Genomic DNA, 17301 nt, shown 5'->3' on the forward strand with positions numbered 1-17301 from the left:
GCAAGTACACACATGTATGCAATACATATAGCAGTACTGCAGGTATGAGCACAGCCTTCCACTTGGCTCATCCTGAGCATCCCACACTTTAAACATCCCTGCAGTTTACAGCGAGCCAGACATTCCTGCAAGTGAAGACTGTAGTCTTGCACAGTCTCCTGTGAGCAGAGACAAGCTCTGAAACAAGTCACCTAGAATGGAAAGCACTTTTTTGTCATTACAGAACACTGGCTGGTACAAATTTTTTCCAGGACATTTTTGGAGTGGGGAAAGGCAGGGGTGGCTTATGAAATTTGTACCTCAAAACATCCTTTTCAAATAAATGGAAATGCCGGTCTGGTAGTGTCAAAAGAAAACATGGTCTTTGAAAACTTGGAAGTAAAGAAAAGAAGTTTGCTAGTAAATAACTTACTGCAAAAAATAAAATGTCAAACAACTAAACTACAAAAGAATGACCTTAACTTTCAGTATGCAAGACAAGCAAAAAACCACTATGCTTTCTTGACAATACTTCTCCAGAACAGTGTAGCATATTTTTTGAACAAAATCACTAAATGAAATCGTTAAAATTATGTTTGGTTTGAAAAGTCTTAAATAAGAGATTGGCTTTTGCAGTCTGAAATAAAGAGAATGCTATGCTTACACTTTGCTAATACTGAGGGAAATGAGTGAGTATACAAGTCAGAACAGAGGTGAGATGGCACTAGAACTTTTAAATATGTTATTCCAGTTTTATTTCAAAACAATGGATTCCCTTGTTTCCAATACATAATCTCATCATTCATTCCACATTTTATGCTACAGCATTTTATTTCAGCGAGTAGCTACTCAAACATTACAAAATCCAGCAAGCAGAGCACTGGGCATCCACACAAATACATCACACACTGATTCATATGGATTCATTTTGGTCTGACAAACTTCATAAAGCAGTCTCCCTGATAAGAATTATGTTCATGCCCTAAATATATGTATTTTTGCAAGATCTAAATGAAAAGCAGTGGTATTTTACATTGAAATTACACAGTGCATTTTTTTTACTTACAGTACTGAAGACTCAAAAGCAAGCAAGGCAGTACTTACATGCTTCTCTATTAAGAAAAGGTAAACCATTATTTTGAGAAGCACATAAGCCAAGCATTTAAAGGAATTAGATATTTCAAAAAGTAGTTCATAATGGTAACTTTTCTAGCCTTTTCACTAGTAAAAAAAAGAAAACCTGAGAGGGGAGGTTGAAAGTGGGCATGAACTGGTTGGTTCTTCTCTTTGCCCAGGTTCCTATGCCTGAAATTCTGAATAATTGGAAAAGTGATACAAACATAAATACTATGCAAAAAATAACTACAATTCACTACCTGTAGTCCAAAAAATTGTTTAAACACAAGTAAAGCAAATTAGAATGGCGGGATGTGATTTCTGTCTTACATTTGCTTTAATTCAAACACTTGAGAAATATGTAACAGATGTCTCTACTATTTCAGACTTCATTCTCAGAGTACATCTAAGTGGCCTCTAGTAAGACTTTACTCAGAATTAGAAGAAATTGGATGCAACACTGCTATTGCTTTAAAAAGTAACTATAGGAAAAGTAAACAAAGCCTTATTTCTACATTATAAAGCAGAAAAAAAAACTTTATTTTAGTCTGCCTTTATGACATAAATTTGTGTATATAAAGAACAAAAATGCATTCTCACTTCAAAGTTACCAAAATTTTCCTTTAGTACTAAAGTATGCATAAATTATGCAAATATTTTAAGAAAACATTTGTTCTTCAAAACCAGGTACAAACAGCAGTCCATATTTTTACAAGATTCATCATTTAAAACGGAAAAAGATTCCAGTGCTACAGTAACTTAAAAAAACCCAGGATGAACCAAAGAGCAATTTAGTTTATTTACTTTTGAACTCTCCTTCTGGTTGCTGTGCTTTTCTTGGGTTTTGGTGATGTCACCTTCCGGGTTCTGGTGGCTACTGCATCTGCAAGTCAAACAATAAAAAACAATAAAATAACAGAGATGAATCATGGGAAAACACTTTTAGTCTTTAAGAGGATAGACAGATTGACTCAAGTCATTAATTTTGACTGGGGACACATGACAGAGACTCAGTAGAATTCATCACAATTTCTGAGCATCGGTTTCCTCCTGAAAAACAAACTGCTCAATTCAACAGTACCATTATATGCAGTCAAGCCAATTTAATAGCTCACCTCTACCAAAAGATGAAGAAAGCGATCTTCAAATCTTAAACCACTCCTTCCCCTGCACCAACTTTCAGTTCTATGATCCCTTCTGTTGCTACATGCAGGACAACCAGTCAATGGGCCCAGTCAGCATGAGTTGATGAACAGCAAGTCCTGCTTGATGAGCCTAATCTCCTTCTATGACAAAGTGATCTATCTAGTGGAGGGGAAAGGCCATGGATGTTATTTACATGGACCTTAGTAAAGTCTTTGACACTGTTTCTCATGAAGAATCTGTCTACACAGGCACAGACAGACGTTCTCTTGAGTGAGTAAAACTGTTTGGATTGCCAGGCCAAAGAGCTGTGGTGAACGGAATTAAATCCAGTTGGCAGATGGTCACAAGTGGCGTTCCCCAGGGCTCAGTGTTGGGGCCAGTTCTCTTTAATACCTTTATCAATGATCTGGATGAGGGTAGCAAGCATTCCCCCAGTAAGTTTGCAGATGACACAAAGCTGGGAGGAAGTCTTGATCTGTCTGAGGATAGGAAGGTTCTGCAGAGGGATCTGAATAGGCTGGATCAATGGGCTGAGGCCAACTGGATGAGATTTAATAAGGCTAAGCATCAGGTCCTGCACTTAGGCCACAACAACCCCATGCAACTCTACAAGCCTGACTGAAGAGTGGCTGGAAAACAAGCTACTCTGATGCAAGCCTGGCTTGTATCAGAAATAGTGTGGCCAGCAGGACTAGGACAGTGATTGTCCCCCTATACTTGGCATTGTTGAGGTCACACCTCAAGTTCTGTGTTTAGTTTTGGGCCCCCCTCTACAAGAAGGACATTGAGGTGCTAGAGAGAGAGTCCAGAGAGGGGCAACAAAGCTTGTGAAAGGGTCTGTAGAACAAGTTTATGAGGAGCATCTGAGGGAACTGGGGCTGTTCAGTCTGTCAAAAAAAGAGGCTGAGGGGAGACCTTATCACTCTCTACAACTACCTGAAAGAAGGTTGTAGCAGGGGGAGTGTTGGTCTCTTATCCCTAGTAACAAGCAGCAGGAGAAGAATAAATGGCTTGAAGTTGCACCAGGGGAAGTTTAGATTAGATACTAGAAGAAACTTCTTCATTGAAAGGGTTATTAAACACTGGAATAGGCTGCCCTAGGAGATGGTTGAATCAGCATCTCTGGAGGTGTTTAAAGACTGTATAGATGTGGTGCTTAGGAATATGGTGCAGCTCAGTACACGGTAGAGTTAGGTTAGTGGTTGGACTTGATCTTAAAGGTTTTTTTCAACCAAAATGAATCTTTGATTTTGTAAGTAATTTCTGATGCTCTTTGGACCTGTAGCTTTCGAATTCAGCTTTGTAACCTGGCAAAGAACTTTTTTGGGTCTGGTATTCTCATAGTTTAGTGAGTTGCAGCAGCTTAGTGTTCTGAATGAAGGTTACACAAGAGGAGGTGGAAATAAAACTGATAGAAAAGAGGAAGATTTTTGTTTGTCAGCTGTTCAGTCAGCTCATCTATCTGTGCTGTTTTACCTACAGATTTCAAGCTATTATTTGACAGTATTTTATTTAAAAAGTTGTTTTATTAACAGTGTCATCTCACTAAGATTCCTAACAAACCTGGCAGGCAGGTTGTTCAGAGACACCACACTTAAATGCAATAACAAAAAAATCTCCCTGCACTTTGATTCTTTCCTGCCCAGTAGCAAGGAACAGGAAAAAGACCAAGACCATAGCTCACTTGCATGAACCACATTCAAAACTGTACTTTAAGAAAAAAATATTATATATAATTAAAACTGCTACCATTTTCACAAACACAGTAACAATTTTCATCTGCTAGTCACAGTATTATTTTTTTCTAGTTGTTTTTTTTTTAAGTCATTACTTCCTCCTTGAAGTCAGTATGACTACTGAAGTTCTTGCTTGTAAAACTATATAACTCTAAAGTTCCTGTCAACTTCTTCATCTGCATTACTGACAATGAAAAAATGGTAAAACTAAGTTTCAAGAAAGTCCTCTCAAAAGAGGCTGTTTGCATAAAACAGCTTTTGAGCAGTATGAGTCACTGATCACTCAAGCTCAATGAGTAAATTTAGGGGAAAGCAAGGAGGCAGAAAAAAATGCAAAACAAACCAAAACACTCTTGTGCCTACTCAAAACCTAAACCTCACCAAGAAAAGCAGAGAGGTATTGCAACCATTTCTGCTTTCATGCTTAATTTTACATTTTACATAAGAGCTTAGTTTGCTCTTAAAATGTTGATTTGATATTAAAAATACAAAAAATTAAACTGAGAATGAAAAATCATTCTTGCTCCTTTGTTGTCCAAAACCATTTGCTATATTCAACATAAAACTACAAATAGATTTTCATCAGGCAATGCTTCTTTGATTAATAAATCACTTTAAAAACATCCCAAAACAATAGCAGTCTCTTAGGTACAGAGCAGCTTTATCAATGAAAAGTCTACTCTGACAAAACACAACCACCTCTCCAACTACTATGCAAAAATCAAACCTATGCTGCTACCTTAACAAGAACTGGGAACTAAAAAATATAGTATAAATAAAGTATAAAAAATGCAGGTATCATTTAACCTTAACATTTATCATCATTTAACCTTAATCATTAAGTATAAAAAAAGGTATCATAAACCAAAGAAGCAATATAACTATGTAAATTTTTCTTTCTCCCAGTCAATTTCTGGTTTATATTCAAGAATAAGTTTCCACTTTCTGAAGTCACAAAATATCTCAGCTATTATAGATGTGAATTCTAGGAACAGACGTGTCTTCTAGCTTTTCAAATAGAGGAGCCTTAGTAGTATGTAGGCCAAGTTATCCTATGATCTGCACACATAAAGGTACTGTTTTTCCTTTCTTCAGCCCCTCCTGAGAGTTATCCCTGGAAGTTTTGTATTGCAACAAAAAGCAGAGAATTACTTCTGTCATTTGGTCATTTTTCAAGGGAAAAAAACAAACAACAAAAAAATAACCTGATCTTTTTCCCTTTCATTAATCTTTACTGGGTTTGACTGAAGTAACTCCAAATTTTCCTCCCATCCAATCATAGACTGTAAAATCAAATGCTGCAAAGGCAGGTCAAAATAATTTTCTACTATCAATTATTACCTTAGGTAGTAAAATAATACAGGTGTTGGTTTATAAAGAAAAACTAATCAAGTTACCAGATTTTCATGATGGTATTTCAGGACTGTATTATTTCATAATAGACAATCTAAGCAATAAGCTTACTAATTCCTAATTTCTAGTTGCCCATGTTGGAACACCAAATAAAAGAGAGCTACCTTGCTTCTGATTTTGCCTTTATCTTCATTGCAATAATGAGTTACTTTCATGGCTTTTTTAAACTTCAGTGACCATGTATAATCTCTAAGTGAATCATAAACAAAAAGGACAAAAATGCTCTTCAAGATTCTTTTATTCATAATTTCAAACTTAAGAAGCAAAAATATTCTCTTAAGCTATCTAGTTAAAGTAACTATGTTAAACTCAGAATGACTGATCTCAATCCATGTTTAGCTTCAAAGTGTGCAGTTATTTCACTGTTTGAGAATTAAAGGTTTTCTGAACCAAAAAGTTTGTCCATTTTCAAAATTAGTTAGCCTGATAATGTATATTGCCCCCTCCCTGCAAACTTTTCTGTGGGATAAATATCAATTCTGTTTCTGAAAAGAGGAGAGGTCCTGTGTGGGCAGCACTGAATAAGGACACAAACAAAGGTATTAAAAGCAAAGGAGAGGGTTTTTATAAAGCAGATTAAGCTGAATTAGGTTGAAACAGCAATTTAAATGAGGACGAATTATATAGGCAAAAATAAACCAGATGGTGTCACTGCACAGCTTGTTTTGAGACTGGAACAGAGTTCAGCAGAGGCATAAAGAATCCCACAGGCTCTAGAGGAATTATTAGACAAGTTGACTGTGATATCTGAACCTCTCTGTGTGAACAGTATTATACAGCAACTTTACAGTGAAACCAAGCAGTACTGTGTATAAGTCTTCAGGCTCTTCCCCTTCTGAAAGTTCTGAGTTAATGCAAGAAAAATAAAATCAGGAGTGGTGGATCATAGTTTCTAGTTTTCTAACAACAACAAAAAAAGGAACCAAATTTAACTATTTTATCTGAAGAAAGGAAAAAAGGGAGAGATGTGATGGTGCAGCCCTTTTTACTAATCAAATATGTATAAATTTATAATTGCTGTGTAAAATGAGAGCAATTTTCATGTTGACAGTGGACAGGACAACTAAGGAGGGAAATTCATATCAGGTACTAAAACTATCAAAAACCCCACAAAGCTCTGCATTATTAAACCCTATTTAGCAGTAAGGGTAGTTAAGTATTAAAAGTGGTGTTGGCCAGGGATGTTCAGAATCTTAATCAGAGGCTTTATGAGAAAATATTGGCATGTATCAAGATCAAGGGATGTAGATAAATAAGCCTGTCCCTAGGCTGGTGAATAGAGCAGATCACCTCTTGATGTCCCTTCTCATCTTGCTTTCCATTTCTACATAAACAGTTTTACAAACACACATATGTCTTACAAGCAAGAGAAATAAAATTGTACTTAAGTAAAAAAATAAAAGTTTCTATAAAATGACTTGGTAAAAATAAGAAGACATCAGAATCACAAGTTTCCTACTGCACTGCTTGCTTTGACAGAAATAAGGACAGTGAGATTCTGAACATGAAAACACAGCTACAGAGAAGTACGATTTAGATGGCAACTTCTGGGTTACATGATAGGCTAGAATATTTGAAAAGAGAACCACATACAGATTTTAGACTCTAGGCAAACATCTGGTAAATGAAAAGCACCCAGTAGTAGACATGCTGGAGATTAGCAACTGCATCACTTGCATATGCTTAATATACACCTGACAAAGACTGAGTACATTCCAGCCTCTGTATGCCTGAAGAACTCCAGCCTTGTCTGTGCAAGCTCTTAAAGGACACTTCTATCAAACATCATTAAACACAACTAACATCTTTTGCTCTCACAAGAAGCATGTGTAGTTGAGTACATTGATCAGACATGGCAAGGTTTCTTTTCTTAAGAAAAAAAAAAAAACCACAACAAAAAAACAAACAAACAAAAAAAAAGTCTAATGTGTGCACATGTGTGTAATTTCAGACACAAAGAGTTTGCTACATATTTATCTCTTTAAGAAACAAAGGTGAACAAATCTGGAGTCCTGGACCATGTGGTGAAGAGTTCTCAAGTGGATTCTTGAAAAGATTTTCTCAGACTATTTTCCACATAGATGGATCTTAATCACCATTTCTGTATGGACATCCAGTATGCCACAGAACAGTCTTATGACAGAACTGAAATTTCATTAATACTGGCAATTTCATGTAACATACACTGAATTTGCTGGATGACAAGGCCAATAATTCTCTAAGCAGAAAAATGAGCCTACATGTAGATTTATTTCAACATGAAGTAATAATGAAGTACTGTAAAAGAGTAACCAAAGGCCCCAGTTAAAACCTTACTACGCTAGATGCTACCCAGTAATACAGACAGGCACAGTTCCTACCCCAGCAGTATTAACTATTAAAAAAGTACATTTAAAATAAAGTACTTTCAATGTCATGTCTACTTTAGTATTTTTTTCTACACTGTCCCAATTAATAAACCTCAAAATTGTTTTTTTTTTTAATCACAACAAAAATAAAAAAGGCTAGGATTAAGAAAACAAAAATCAATTCTTAAAGTCCGTATTTCTATAACCCAAGCTTCATCAACCCCAAGCTTAAAAACCTGCCATTATTAGAGGTTTTATCTGTTACTGGTAGCTTTGAACCTCAGATTATTTACAAACTCTCATGAAACTCTTTATTTTTGAAGCATGTTTACCATTTTCACCAAAGTTCCCTACACTAGCTGCCTATTCCCTCCAAAGTAATTAAAAATAAGCATATTAGTCCTTTTACTGTTATGCAGTACCCCCCTGTAGAAGTATTGATGGATATGTACAGTGTATGCCAAAATGTGGTATTCTGCTTTAACACTATCATCACTTACAAGGCTGTATACTTTACTATCATACATGAAGGCATTTTTCCTGGTAGAAGACAGTGATCAGTATAATATTTCAACATCATTCATATTACCTTAAAAAAGGATACCCCTTTAAATTCTAGCTTTTAGGAAAACAGGGGTTTGTTAGCACAGGAAAAACAAATGGAAGAAAAAGAGAAAGAGGAAACTGGTAACATACTAATTGAACAATTTAAAGAAACACAGTTTAAGAATGCCACAAAATTTAGTGCATTTTATTTTGGAACTGCAACACAGCCTGCTTCTTGAGGGCTTTTGCTTTCTAAAAAGAGTCTAACACTCTTGCTTGACAGCTCCAGAAACACTGATGGCTGACATGATGAAAAGAGATGGCCTTTACTGAACTCATCTGAAGTGGCAACTGCTACAACCAGGGGGAGCAGACAGAAGCATCAAAAATTTTAAGATGCCAGGCCTTTCTTAGTGCCATTTTTTCTTCTTCCTCTGCCCGGCCTGGGGCCTCCTCAGCAGTAGCAGATTTCATTACTGGAAGAGTCCCTGTAGCCACTGAGCACCCTGGATCTTTTGGGCTGGCCAATCTTTTGAACTGGATTAGACAAACTGCAAAGTCAGATGCAGTTAATGCCGATTAGCTGAACAGCAAGAGGCTGCATGGATTTCTACAATTTCTACAATTAAGCAGTACCAAGAAGTTGTTCATTTTACTGGACTGTAAACTTTATGACTGAAAAAAAGACACAGCACTAATCCTTTAACAGAGAAACACAGGTCATTAGGCTATGCAGGAAGAAAATGAGAAGAGCCAACTAGAACCTAATCTGGCTACTGCTGTAAAAACCAAGAAGAATGTTTCTATAAATACATTAAGAACAAGAGGAGGGCTAAGGAGAATATCCAGTCTTAATCAAATATGGGGGGGAAAAACAGTGACAAAGGATGAGTTAAAGGTACCAAATGCTGTCTTTGCCTCAGTCTTTAGTGATAGGACCAGTCGATCTCCAGGTACCCAGTCCCCTGAACTAAAAAAGACAGGGACAAGGAGCAGAAATGAGCCCCCATAATCCAAGGTGAAGTGGTTAGAGACCTGCCATACCACTGAGATACACACTAGTCCATGGACCTGGATGGGATCCACCTAAGGGTAGTGAGGGAGATGGCAGAAGTGCTCACCAAGCCACTTCTCATAGAATTATAGAATGGTAGGGTTGGAAGAGACCTCTGAAGATGATCAAGTCCAACTGCCCTGCCAAAGCAGGATGACCTAGGGCAGGCCACACGAAAACCCATCCAGAAGGGACGAGTTTCATCATCTATCAGCAATCCTGGCTAACCAGGAGATCCTTATTTTCTAACTCAAGGTTAGAAAATGTGACACCAATCTAAAAGAAGGGCAAGGAGGATTAGGGGAACTACAGGCCTGTCAGTCTGGCCTCAGTTCTGGGGAAAGCTATGGAGCAGATCACCTTGAGTGCCATTTTGCAGCATGTGTGGGACAACCAGGTGATCTAGCCCAGTCAGCCTAGGTTTATGAAAGGCAGGTCCTGCTTGAAAAACCTGTGACAAGCTGACTTGCTTAGTGGATAAAGGAAAGGCTACCCAGACTTTACTAAAGCCTTTGACACCATTCCCTGCAGCATTCTCTTGAAGTTATGGTTTCTCATAACAAGTGTATGCTTTGCTGGGTAAAAAGCTGGGATGGATGGGCCCAAAGTTGTGGCGAATGGAGTTAAATCCAGCTGGTATCCAGCAATAAATGGTGTTTCTCAGGGCTCAGTGCTGGGGCCACTCTTTTTAATATCTTTATTAATGATCTGGACAAGGGTAGAAAGTGAAGCTTAAGTAATTTTGCAGATGACCCCAAGTTGGAAGGGAGTATTGACCTGCCTGAGGGTAGAAAGGCTCAGCAGAGGCATCTAAGAAGCTGGGTTCATGGCTGAGGCCAAGTGTGTGAGATTCAACAAAGCCAAGTATCAGGTGCTGCAAGAGACCTGAGGAAACAAGAGGAAATGGCTTCAATTTGTGCCACAGAAGGTTTAGATTGGATATTAGGAAAAGTTTCTTCACTGAACAACTTGCCAGGCACTGGAAAAGGCTGCCCGGGGAGTGGTCCAGTGATTTTAAATATTTCCAGTGTCCCTGGAAGTATTTAGAAGACCTGCAGATGTGTCACTTGAAGATGTAAATTAATGGTGGAGTCAGCAATGTTAAGGGTTAGACTTGATGATTTTAAAAGTGCTTTCCAACCAGATCCTGTGATTCTCTGAAATAAATCCATGGTAACATAAAACTGGTCAGATTTGGAAAGACAGTTCTAAACATTTCTGTAATAATTAGCTATTTTCATTTTTTCAAAAACATCATAATCATGGGATTATGAAACCGTTGCCCTTTCCTTCAACACTGGTTTATGAATCATGTAATAAGTTCTAATGTTATTAATTCCAAAACTGAAGAGAACAAAATGAGCAAGTACATGTATCACTTTTCACCTGAAATCATTTTATATACTCCTCCCACTTGATATTCATTAAATTGGGTAGTATAAAAAGGTGAAATTAGAACTATTTCACGTCTAATTCTATTAAATTGGCAAGAGGAGATTTAAATCTAAGCTTATGTCCATCACTCATTTTAACCACTGGATGCTGAAAATAAATACAGCCTACCAAATGCATTCCCTGAAAAAACTTAGCATTTAAAAAAGCTGATGCTAACCACTTGGACTGCAATTCCTCAAGTTTTTTTTGAACTCTATCAGTAATAATTTCAATCTATAATCCCAGAAAACAAGGAGTGCAACATACATTTTTAAGTTAAAATATATTCTACTTATGCATGCCAAATCACAACCAGAAAATATTTACTGTATTAAATCGTTATAAGATCTTAAAACCTAAAATGCTAAACCTATGTATAAATGTCAGCATCATATGAAATAATTGTGTTTCCTTCAAATGCAGTATAATCTAATTAACATTTTTTCAGCCAGCGACAGACTGGAAAATTCATCATATATTGAAGTGAACTATTCAAAAGGTAAACCAGCAAGAGAAATAATCACGGATTTGAATGACCAGAATTCTGTAGTGTGAACAGCTGAAAATGAAGAGTAGTGTCACGTTCTGGAATAACATTAGCTTAATTACTTATTTACTTAATAATAATTGGTATACTTGTTTGTTGTTAAATATACTAGGGTAAATCCATGACTTGCCAATATTATTACTGTCTTTGAAATGTTACATTTTCCTAACCTCCCATATTCCTTAAAAACTTTTTTAAACAGGTGGATTTGTTGGGGGGTAGACTCTAGTGTCACTGCTTCCATTATTTTTAGACTACTTGAATACAGTCAACATCTTGTCTCTTACTTAAAAAGAGTCTGAGACCAAAGTTCTTTAGGGAATATATCTTTGTAATAGTTGAGTTCAGGTCATCTACATGCAGCAGTTAGAAGGTTAGATCCAGAAAAGTTTGGCTGGACACTCACCCTAAGCTTACCCTATACATATCTACAGAAGATTTCTGAACTTGGACTTACAATAATCTTACTTTATCTGTCCATTACTTTTTCCAGATAAATCTGAAACTATGCTAAATTATCTGAGATGTAGCTTCAGCATTTTCTGTCTTTATAGCTGTTCCTTTCCTTGACTTTAAATACACTCACTTTTGGAAGCTGTTACTGCTTGCCCCTGGCTTAAACACACTGTGGTGAGGAAGTCCTGAGGAGACAGTATATTCTGCCAGTGAATTGGTCATAACAGGACAAAAGGAAAATGAGAGAATGAATGACGGCAAAAAAACAGGGTACAACCACCAATTTTTATCACCTAGCAATTTTATCAGCTTTAGGTAGCATATAATTGCAGTATACCTTTCCTAGGCAGAAATTTAAATATCAGTTAATCTCAAAACAAAACAAACCCAAAAACAACATAAAAAGCACTTGAACTGCTAAAGGTAAACAGCTGTATTTGGTATGTGGTCATATAGCAGGGTTTTGGTAACCTGGGGTTGGCTACTGAGGAAATCTCTGTGCAAAGAGGCCAAGTGCTGTCCTGCACCCAACACAGCCCATCCCAGCTGGCTCCAAAACAAACTCACCATAGGCCAAATCTGAGCCCAACTTGGTTTTGGCACCTCTGTGAAAGCATTTGAGAGATCGTGAAAAACACCAGTCAGAGGTGGTACTCAATAGGACCAGAGCAGATATTCCCTTGTAGCTCATGAAGGACCCAGGATGGAGCAGATATCCCCTGCAATTCATGGGAGAGCTCACATTGGAGCAGACAGATATTTCCTGAGGGAACTGAAACATATTTATTCCCTGAAGGCCTTTAGCCCATGAGAGAGAGCATGGGAAAAATATGAAGAGAAAGGAGCAGCAGAGAGAAAATGCTATGTATTGACCATAACACACTTCCCCTTCCATGCCCCACTGCACCTCTCATGAAGTGGGGTAGAGGAGTCTAGAGTAAAGAAGTTGAGCTTGGGAGAAGGCAAAAGAAAGGTGTTTTAATATTTGTCTTTGTCACTAGATTTATTTTAATTGGCGATGAATTTAATTAATTTTCCCCTGGTTAAGCCTGTTTTGCCAACAACAGTAAACAATCTCCCCATCTTTGTATTGACCCACAAGTTTTAATTTCCTATTATTTCACTCTTGCCCCTGAGGAGGAGCGCGAATGGCTGGGTGGGAGTTTGGCACTTAGCCAGGGTCAACCTGTGACACCAGTACATGAGAACAGTCCTTTGACTTACTAGAAGTACGTTTCTTTTTTTGCGGACTTCCTGTATCTTCTGTTTCTGCTTCAGTGCTCTCATTGGATGCAGCTGTTGCCTTTCTTTTTTTCTGAGGAAGAAAAGAAAAAATAAAATCACACAAAGAACAAAACACCTTATCCTCACAGAGTATTCCCCAACTTTAAGCAATATTTCTTCATGTATTATAAAATGTCTACATTTGTAGAGAAAATGTATTCATATGCAAGAATACCAGTACTAGGCAACAGACATTTTAAAAGTTCAGTTCCCCTATCTGCAGATCACATTAAGAATTGAAATTTTAATGTATGAAAACAATTTTTAATGATCAAAGACTGGTTTTTTATTTACATTGAACAACTGTTTCAAAAAGAGCAATCTGAAAAATCTTGACAGAGAAAAACATTTTACCCCAAATTGATGTTAATTGCCTTTTAAAAAGCAATTACACCCCATTAAATTCAAGTTTATCTGGATCTTTGCTTCTTAAGGTTTTCTTTGCACAGCTTAGAAGTAGCTAACACCCACTGACGGTACATTATTATTTTTTTTCTAATAGCAACTATGGATTCTGTTCCAAAGAGAGGTACTTGGGAAATCTGAACTCCATTCAAGGTACATTATCTTAAAACCTTTAAATTGATAGAACTGTTATTATATGTGTATGACAATTAATCCTACTATTGCAAAGTATTCCTAAGGAAGATGCATAATTTTTGGTAAGGATGAGTTGGTCTGTATCTGTTTCAGACACAGATGATAACTTTGATGAATACTAGAGAAATTTATCTCCTTTTTAAATTTTTTTTTTTTTAAATTGTGTTAGACGAGAGCTTCACTAATACAGCTTTAAAAGTGGCTACAACTTCACACAGGTCATGAGAGAAGGGGAGAGTGCATTACATCTTTCCTTTCCAAAGTGTTGCTTCATGATTACCATCTAAACCCTGCTGGGCTGAACAGATTGGTTCGATAATTACATACAATAACTGCAGTGGGCAGGTAACCCTCAGCTGGCACAGGGCAGCTCCCCTGTGAGAACTTCCATATGCAAACTGCACTGATGGAGTGCATTAGGTACATCTTTCCTGCCGGTGCACAGGCCTGATTACTGCCAGCCAAGACTCCAAGGTTAGCATGTCAGCAGATTTGTGATGCATTAGGCAGGAATAAACACAGACACTTTTGTTCATCCTGACCAAAATTAAGGAGGACTATTTCAGCACTGCACTGCTTTTATATAAGAGATAATGCATTCCTCCCAATTGTACTAGAAAACATTTTAAACACTCATCAGAAAAACAGATTTCCAATACATGCTACACAAAAGCAAAATACATTTATCTTGTTTCCAACCTTATTTAATAAAAAGTGGTTTCTTAATCTTGATGCAGGTGAATTACATAGCAGTAGAAATCAGACAGCATTCATCTGAAAAACTCAACACCTGCACATTTGAAGCTGAACATTAGAAGGAACCACAAATCACTAAGATTCCTATTTTTCCAGTTTATTTTACTCCCAATATTTTCCAGCAACTCTTCAGCACTAAACAAAAGTAACATGTGGTCCTTGCCTTGAATAATTTAGTCAAGAGCTCCAGATACTTCCTTCAGTACATGATACTGTTAGCTTCTTGTTTTGCTGGAATGATTATAAAATAGCACACATACAAACCAACATATATGTAACTATAGATCTTGTAAAAAAAAATTTAAAAAGTGAAATAAAAAAATTTAAAAAAAAAAGAAAGAAAAAAAACCGTCAAAAGACTCCAGCAGAACTGTGGACTGTGTTTCATTTACTTATATATCTGGCAAAACTTGAGTCATGATACAGAAAATAAAATGTTAACTTTTAATATAGCAGACATCCGAGTTTTAGCCACATACCAGGACTGCAGAATGCCCGAGATTCCAAAATAACAATACTTATATGCACATAACCATACTTATATGCACATAACCAATATATAATGCACATAATGGCTCAATTAGCAATAGGAGCTGAAAGCACAAGGGAATACTGCATTCTAAGAATTTATTTACAGAGAAGCTAGAAATATTGTCTCCTAGACATGAAATAGCATAACTTCAGAACACAAAATAACACTGTTTTAAGAAAGCCTCTAAAGAACTGGAGAGTAGGTGTCTTAAAACCTTTTGTGAACAAAAGACCACTACAGCCTCTATATTAGAAGTCACCATCTTCTCAAGGGTGGGTGCCAAACTTCATTTTTCTTTTCCAAATTAAACATCAAGTATGCCAAAAGACATTCAAAATGCAATGTAAAAACTAACTCATAAGTTATTCTAGTAAGTAAGAACCTATGGGAAAGTATTATCCCACCTTTTGGGAATTTTCTTGACTGATAATGACTAAAGAAATAAGATTTTTAAAGTTTTATTCCATTGGAAATATGCACCAGGCATCTCTTCTGGAAAAGGACAATAAAGGTCACAGATGCTAGCTCTGCAGCAGGCCAATTTATTCAGAACAAAAAAACCCAATAGTCAATCATTAGAAATAAACCTTTTTTTTTTTTCCTTTAAAACACAGGTCTCAAGCCATGTCAATCCATAGGTTTAACAGAAGAATTTATGCTAAGGATCTCTTCTTTTGGGCAGTCCTTATATCCAGTTAAAAGATCACAGCTGTATGATTTTATCCGAAGTAACATTTGCTATGCAAAAAGAAGTAAGAAAAGAACTGGACATACATCTTCAGATGATTTAAATCCTATACATTTCTATTTTTTGTGGGTTTTTTTGCCCATCTTTAACACACTACTGAGTATGACAGTAAGAAGACTAAATTCTTATACTATTATGCTGTATTATAATCCTCAGTTTCCCAATTCATAATAAATGAACCAGTAAACTGCACACCTGTTAATAATGAATGCAAACAAACAATTAAAAATACAGTTTAAAGTATGGAAAAATATTTATTACACTAAATTTATTATAATACTTATTATTCCATAATGTTGGAATTGATGATCTTAAAGGTCTTTTCCAACATAAGTGATTCTATGATTATTTTCAAGGGTTATTATAAACTGTTTTAACATATGATTTCCCAAAGGTTTAAAAAGTTCTTACGCTGTACCCAAATGGGAGTCCAAAGCTAGAGATGAAGCTTTCTTAAATTCAAAGAATACCCCTAGTCTAGCACTATGGCTAAAACTCGTAAGTAACATATTAGCTCACAGTGTATTAAATATGTGAATTCCAGAATCAAGTACTTAGCATAAAGATGTATACTTAAAACTAAGCTTTGAAGTAGTCAGGGAAAGAAAACAAATCTGAAATAAAAGCTAGACTTCTGTTATGTTACACCTGTTTTGACCCGTCTGGAGTTTTACCAATTTAAGGAAAATAAGTACATTAACTGTATGTTCATTTGTTCAAATGTCATTACAACTATATATAGACATTCTGTTATCCAATATATTATCTATTATGAAAGTACACCAATAAATATCATTCTGTTAGGTTTTAATAAAAATTAGTAAGAGTAGTAAGAGTTAAGGACTTAGTAATTAGAATTAGTAAGATTAGGACTTAATCAAACCAACATTTCACTATTTGCTTGTTTTCTACTGGATGCAGTTACAACCCCTTCCTCCAATATCACTAATTCTTATTTAGCTCAAAATGATGCATTAAAAGCTGATGAATTTTTAAAATAAAAACCTTTTGCACAGGATTTGTTTGCAATTCTCCATTCTCTGATACTCCACAGTCAAGCACTCCATCATCTTTTTGCCCAATGGCCTTAAGACCTTGCAGAAGTATTTCTCGGAAATGCTGATAAACAGGTTTCTCTTCATAGCTCAGTAGCTTCACCTTTTCCATATATTTGGCTAATTCATCTAAAGAAATGGTATCTCCAATTAATTTCTTTTTTAAAACATTTTAATCATTCACTTTAACAAGAGTCAGAAATTAAGCATGCACTACTTATACCATGTTTTGAAATGGTTATTTATAAACTCATAATTATGACTTTTCTACAACACATTTTAGAAAAAAAAATTACACCAAGGTTCATTACCCATGATGACAGCATCACTGTTTTTTACACGTTCCTTGCAATGAAGAAAACAGCAAGTCATAAAAAAATGTAATAGGCCAATCTTCACCAATAAATGCTTGTTTACATATTTCTTATGTCTGTATTTAAAAATGCTGATAAAACTGCATCAGTTCAAGACTGAAGCATATATTAAAAAATAAACATCTGACCACTGAAAACCCAGAAAAGTCACACTTGACACAAAAATCTCTTCTGATC

At 36.1% G+C, this 17301-nt stretch overlaps 1 protein-coding gene across 3 annotated transcripts in view; it reads right to left on the minus strand.

The window, feature by feature from the left end:
- Positions 1-710: 710 nt before the first annotated feature.
- Positions 711-17301, minus strand: part of VRK1 (VRK serine/threonine kinase 1) — a 35073-nt gene continuing 18482 nt past the window's right edge. For all 3 annotated transcript variants that reach the window (XM_071745648.1, XM_071745647.1, XM_071745649.1), the window contains 3 exons: positions 16701-16879; positions 13000-13090; positions 711-1978 (listed from right to left, as the gene is read on the minus strand). In XM_071745648.1, the coding sequence (XP_071601749.1) occupies positions 1896-1978; positions 13000-13090; positions 16701-16879 (353 nt within the window). In that variant the 3' untranslated portion in view covers positions 711-1895. The remainder of the gene's footprint in view (positions 1979-12999; positions 13091-16700; positions 16880-17301) is intronic.

The sequence above is a fragment of the Heliangelus exortis genome, chromosome 5 (assembly GCF_036169615.1).
Source record: "Heliangelus exortis chromosome 5, bHelExo1.hap1, whole genome shotgun sequence".
Classification (NCBI taxonomy): domain Eukaryota; kingdom Metazoa; phylum Chordata; class Aves; order Apodiformes; family Trochilidae; genus Heliangelus; species Heliangelus exortis.